At 41.2% G+C, this 6,125-nt stretch overlaps 1 protein-coding gene across 1 annotated transcript; it reads left to right on the top strand.

Annotated features, from left to right (window-relative positions):
* The first annotated feature begins 486 nt into the window (after positions 1–486).
* On the top strand, positions 487–1,418 carry LOC143383755 (vomeronasal type-1 receptor 4-like). Its single transcript, XM_076838654.2, has one exon. The coding sequence runs from the start codon at positions 522–524 to the stop codon at positions 1,416–1,418; it is 897 nt and encodes a 298-aa protein (XP_076694769.1). The 5' UTR covers positions 487–521.
* Positions 1,419–6,125: the final 4,707 nt, after the last annotated feature.

The following is a 6,125-nucleotide window of genomic DNA, read 5'->3' as shown; positions in this document are numbered from 1 at the left end:
CGAAACAATAAGCACAGCAAAACACACACCAAAAAAGGAAGATAATTAATGAAAAAATAAGGAATCATTTCTACTGAAGTGCTCAACACAGACCTCTTATTCAATATGACTATCAAATATCAGTTTATGCTGCAAATATTGAATTATGCTTTCTGTCCACTGATCTCACTTTCCATTGCTTCCTCCAGGTTATCATCAACTGATTTTTAAAGTTGACTTTCTTATTAAAATCTGGGAACTTCCCCTATTCCTTGGTACACCTTGATGTTTTTTAATCCAACCCATGTACACAGTAAAAGTTATCCCTGGTGTAAAAAATATATTTTGAGACAAGTGTTGCAATGTTTCCTAGGCTGAGTTTTAATACCTAGGCTCAAACCACACTTCTGCCTCAGCCTCTTGATTAGCTGGTACCTACAGATATATACCACTGTGCTTCACTACAAAAATTTTAATGAGTCATTTTTTTGATCATAGCAAGGAGTTGCTATCATTCAAAGGAAAATGTGCTAAGTGAGAGAATGGACTCCAGAGATGTGGCCATGGGACTGATGTTCTTATCACAGACTGCTGTTGGAATTCTGGGAAATTTCTCTCTGCTTTATTATCATTCAGTCCATTTCTGCAATGAGCACAATTTAAGGTCCACGGATTTGATTCTCAGGCACTTGATTATAGCAAATTCCTTGGTCATTCTCTCCAAAGGAATCCCTCAGGCAATGACAACACTTGGGCTGAAACATTACTTCAATGACCTTGGATGCAAACTTCTTTTGTATATTCAGAGACTGGGCAGGAGTATGTCCATTGCCATCACCTGCCTCTTGAGCATCTTCCAGAACATCACCATCAGCCCCTTGAACTCCTGTTGGAAGGATCTCAAAGGAAAAGCTCCAAAGTACATTGGCTTCTCCATTTCCCTCTGCTGGATCCTGTACATGGTGGTGAATTCCATTTTTCCTCTCTATGTGCTTAGCAAAAGGAATAGCAAAAATGTGACAGAGAAAAGAGATTATGTTTACTGCTCTATTGCAGGGCATGACAAAATCACAGACTCATTATACACCACACTGTTTGTATTTCCTGAAGTTGTCTTTTCCTTGCTCATGATCTGGTCCAGTGGCTCCATGGTTCTCCTTCTGTACAGGCACAAGCAGAGGGTTCAGCACATTCACAGCATCAAAGTTTCCCTCAGATCCTGCCCTGAGTCCAGAGCCACCCAGAGAATCCTTGTCCTGGTGGGCACCTTTGTGATTTTCCACACTCTTTCCTCCTTATTAAATGTTTGTATTACAATGATCTTTAATCCCAGTTGGTGGTTGGTGAACATTAATGCACTGATCTCCATGTGTTTTCCCACTGTGAGCCCCTTTCTTCTCATGAGCTGTGAGACCATTTTATCCAGGCACTGCTTCTAAAGAGCAAATATTCTTAAATTTGATCATAATTATATGAGTCATATGTTTTTGCATAATGTGCAATTGTTAAGTCATTCTTCATGCGAAAACACCAATAGAAAAACTTATAGGAGATCACCTGTGCTTCTATTGTAAACTCCAAAGGGCATTGGGGTTCTCAGCTGGCTGAATGCCAGATTTTCATGGCCATGGTGATGGGAAATAAAGTTGGTTTTCCTCATGTTGATACATAGCATCCTGTAGACAGTAGGCTGAATTTATACAGCTGAAGGCAAGTGAATGAGCAGCTTCACCTTCAAAGTCAGTTTAATCACAATGCCTGAACAAGTGGTTTACTCCTGAAAATGTCTGCTGGAGACATGAGTGGTGGGTATTGAAGTATAACAATTCTCCATAATTATCTTATATGTTCCTATCTTATGGAGAGCTTTTCTTGAAAGGTGAAACCAGATCCAGAAAGTACCTAAAATATATGCGAAATTAATAGGATTTGTTTCCAAAATTGTACCATTAGTGTGATTAGCAAATGAAGATGAAATAAAGGGAGGCCCAGAAAAGAGTAGTTAGATGGTGGTGGCCCTGCAGGTTGGAATCTGGTGCACTGCAAAGTGGAGCATTTTCATGCAGGCATCCTGCCTTATGCAGTGTAATGCACTCCAAGACCCCTGATGCATTTCTGAATCCATGCATACTACTGCATATTATAGTAGTTTGGAGGCCCCAAGTAAAACCAATGTGGTTCTACATCTAGAGCAGCCAAGTAGGTGTAAGAGAGACTCCTGTCATTGATCCTATCCCCAATCTCCATCTCCATCTCTAAGGCTGCCCTGAAAGCAACCACTATTCAACGATAGCCTACTGAAAATCAACACCCCAGCAGAGCCTGGAGGAATCTGACATGCCTCTGAAAAATTCTAGAAAGCACATCCACAGAGAACTTTTACTCCTTAACTTGTCTGATAAACTCATTTCTCATAATTTTTCTCCATTTGACCTGCCTCAGAATTCGATCACTGTGCACACACTCCAACTCTTGGGGCACATGTCAACAATAACCAGCAGCAATTATTTAATAGTGCAGCATTTAGAAGACTGAGAGTGTCTGGCTGTGTGACAGCTGAGAGTGACAGAGGACACAGGGCAATGGGATGACAGAGTTAAGATGGTGGAGCGGAGAGCCTGGAGGGTGGGTCCACAAAGTGCTGGGGAAGAGCAGAAGGTGGAGAGTGAGAAGACAGAAGGATGCCACATGTTGCTCAGGGGCTCAAGTCAGTGCTGGGCTTAGGTTACAAAGACAGCGTGTGTGTGAGGAAGGTAAGGATACTGGGTTCTGGAGGGAGGAGGATGACAAGGTGTCCCATTAACAGAGGGTAAAATGACAAAGCATGGTTCGAAGGCAGAAGGGGATCCAGGTTCCATGGAAACATGATGAAGTATGCTGTGGGAAAGGAGCAGGAGAGGAGCAGACAGAGCTGGGTGGGCAAGAGACAAGGGCACCTACAGGGTGTAAATAAAGGAATGGAGCCCGGGGGACATGATAGACATGGGGAGGGGGGAGTGTAGGGAGCCTGAAGGAGGAGAGGATCTTGAGCATGAGTGCGCAAACACACCCAGGACCAAAGGGCAGGGCCGTGAGGTTATGGTGAGTGGGTCGAGGTCATTCAGTTCATGGAGGAGCCAGCATGCCTGAAAGCTGAGCACCGTGGCTTTTCCCCTCACATGTTGTGCATTCCCAGCAAACACCAGAGCCTGTTTAAACGCTGCATGTGGACATGCTGTGCTGGCGGGATGTGGTAGGCTAAAAGGAACATAAAGATCAGACAAGGCCACTCTCTTTATGGCATTCACAGGCCTGTAGATAAGCACAAATGTACACACACACACACACACACACACACACAAGGTACTGAGACACACAATGAATACAAACGTGTGATGATGTGATAGTGAAATACGACAGTTGTATTGGTGTCTGCATTGTGAGTATTTGTCTGTTAAAGTATGGGAATGACTGTATGTATATGATTCAGTATGCCTGAGTATGGGTGTGTATACTGGGTAATGAAATTATACACATGGTGTTTATACTAGGCCTACCAGATGATTCAAAGAGAATCAATGCTTAAATATTCACCCAGACTGGAGCAATTAAGAGAAAGAAGCTCACTAAATGGTGCCTTTCAGAAAAGTAGAAGACTTAAAAATTCATTCATCCATGTAGAAATGCATACAATATGAAAAAGCAAGGGAACAAGCCCCCTTCAATTAGCCCATGACAATGAAAAAACTGATCCTATTTACATCACATTGGAGGAAACAACAGATAAAGAATTTAGAAAGCGCCTTCTTAAAAAAAAAAGAAGGAACTAAGAAATAAAATATCCAAATGAAAGGTTATTTCAGTAAAGAGAGAGAGATTCTAAAAAAGAACCAAATTAAAGACTGAATAAATCAAAGTTAAAATTTCATAGAAAGCATCACCAATGTATTATATCAAAAAGCAGAAAGTTTTTTGGGGCCAAAAGATAAAATGTATAATCTAGAAAATAAAGAAAAGATACTAAAACATCATAACCAGAAAAATTCAAGAAATAAGAGATAATATCAAGAGACAAATCTAAAAATCATTGGCATAAATGAAGACTCCAAGATACTTATGCTAACACACAACAAGGGCAGGTAGGGGAAGAATAGAAATTCAGTGAATTATATAAAGGAAAAAACAGAGAAGGGGTGGGAGATAGGAATAGGAAAGACAGCAGAGTGAATCTGACATAACAGCTATGTTCATGTATGAGACTCCACGTCGTGTACAACCACAAGAATGGGATCCTAATTAGAATAATTTATACTCCACCTATGTACAATGTGTAAAAATACATTCTACAGTCATGGATATCTAAAAAGAACAATTTTTTAAAATTGCATAACATTTTGAAAGAAATAATATGAGAATTTTCCAAATCCTGTGAGACACAAATCTACATACAAGAGGCATTTAAAATCCAAATAGATAATATCCAAGAAAAGTCCTCTCCATAGCACATCATAGTTAAAATTCCCAATATAGATAACATTGATAGATTTTTGAAAGCATCATGAGAAAAATGGCAGATCACATTTAGAAATAAGCTAATTAACACTTTTATGGATTTATTAACCCAAATCTTAAAAGCCAAAAGGTTTTGAAAAATACATAGGGAGCCCTGAAAAATAGCAGGTGTCAAAATTTCTACATCAAATCAAAATTGTAGTTCAGAATTTGTGATGAAATATAAATTTCTCATGATAAGCAGAAACTAAAATAATTCATAACCACTAAATCAAAATATGCTTAATGAAATATTTCACAAAGAATAAATGATATTAGCAAACATGAACAAGGAAAACCAGAAACCATTCAAAGATTGGAGAATAAATAATACATGCATAAACGAATAATGAGTCACAGAAGCAATCAGAAATAAAAATGACAGGAAATAAAAATGATGTCCCTGTAAGAACATGAAATGTAAATGGCGTAAATGCTTCAGTTAAAAACATAGACTGGCAGTTTGGATTCAAGAATTCTCCAACCAGAGCCAATGCTGCCGCAGAGGTCACTGCCAAGCCTGGAGGTCTTTTCTCTGGGTACCCACGTTGCTACCTCAGAAGTTGCTGCCTCAGAGCCCAGAGGTCCTTTCTCTAATCAGCTGCTGCCTACACCAACAGCACCAATGCTTGCTGCCTCTGATACTGCTGCTGCCTCCCCAAGGTCGCCTGGAGGTCTTCTTTCTGGGTGCTGCTGCCGTTGCAGCTGCAGCCACCTGCTGCTGCCTCCTCGGTCAGCTTCCCCCAACCCAGCTGTCATAGACACTGCTACTGCCCCCAGAGGTTGCCTAGGAGATGCTGCCCCCACAGCCTCAGTTGCAGCCTCCACTGCAGCCGCCACTGTTTCACTACAGCTGCTGCTGACTTGCTGCCTGCTGACACCAACTCCCACCACTACCGCTGCTACCACCACCCAGAGGTCTGCTGTAGGAGTCCTGTGTTTGGGATCGGGTCTCTGATAGCCTCATGATGGTGGCATGCTTGTCAGCTAGGGAATCTTCTGTGCAAAGACACAGAATGCCTGGCTGTTAGGAAAGCTTCTGTACAAAGACAAGGAATGCCTAGCTGCTGTAGCAATGTCCTGAATAAGGAGGCTCTGTGATAGAGTCTTATCAGCCTCGACCTTGATCTCATGCACACAACTCCTGGAAATAAAGAAACTCTCTTGTTAGACAACCACAATCTTTTACCAAGTTCCTCTGGGCCTGAACCTGTCCACATAATAGGAACTTTTTAAACAATGGACTTTCTCGAGCACTGCACAAAGGTCCTAACATTGCATATTGTAACTGTAGAATGTGACTGCAGAATAGTCAACCTTACTGATACAATAAACAGTAATGTAGTTATGGTACTAATGACCTAATGTAACCTATTGGTATAAATAAACATGGACTCTAATGTAGTTATGGTACTAATGACCTAATGTAACCAATTGGTATAAATAAACATGGACTCTTGGACAAGCAGCCATTTTTTTCCTGCCTCTGCATCTTGTCTCTGTGCCCATTTTTTATTTTACTTACAGTCTGCTGCCAGGGAGACTCCAGGTTTGGTTGCACATGGCCACACTCATCTTGGGACACAGGCCAGGGCCTGGAGGACCAGGGTGCCAGC

The sequence above is a fragment of the Callospermophilus lateralis genome, chromosome 18 (genome assembly GCF_048772815.1).
Source record: "Callospermophilus lateralis isolate mCalLat2 chromosome 18, mCalLat2.hap1, whole genome shotgun sequence".
NCBI lineage: Eukaryota > Metazoa > Chordata > Mammalia > Rodentia > Sciuridae > Callospermophilus > Callospermophilus lateralis.
This window is presented reverse-complemented; position numbering and strand designations above follow the sequence as displayed.

What these genes read in the sequence shown, in the direction of transcription:
- LOC143383755 (XM_076838654.2), top strand. Translation starts at nt 522, where the DNA reads ATGGACTCCAGAGATGTGGCCATGGGACTGATGTTCTTATCACAGACT.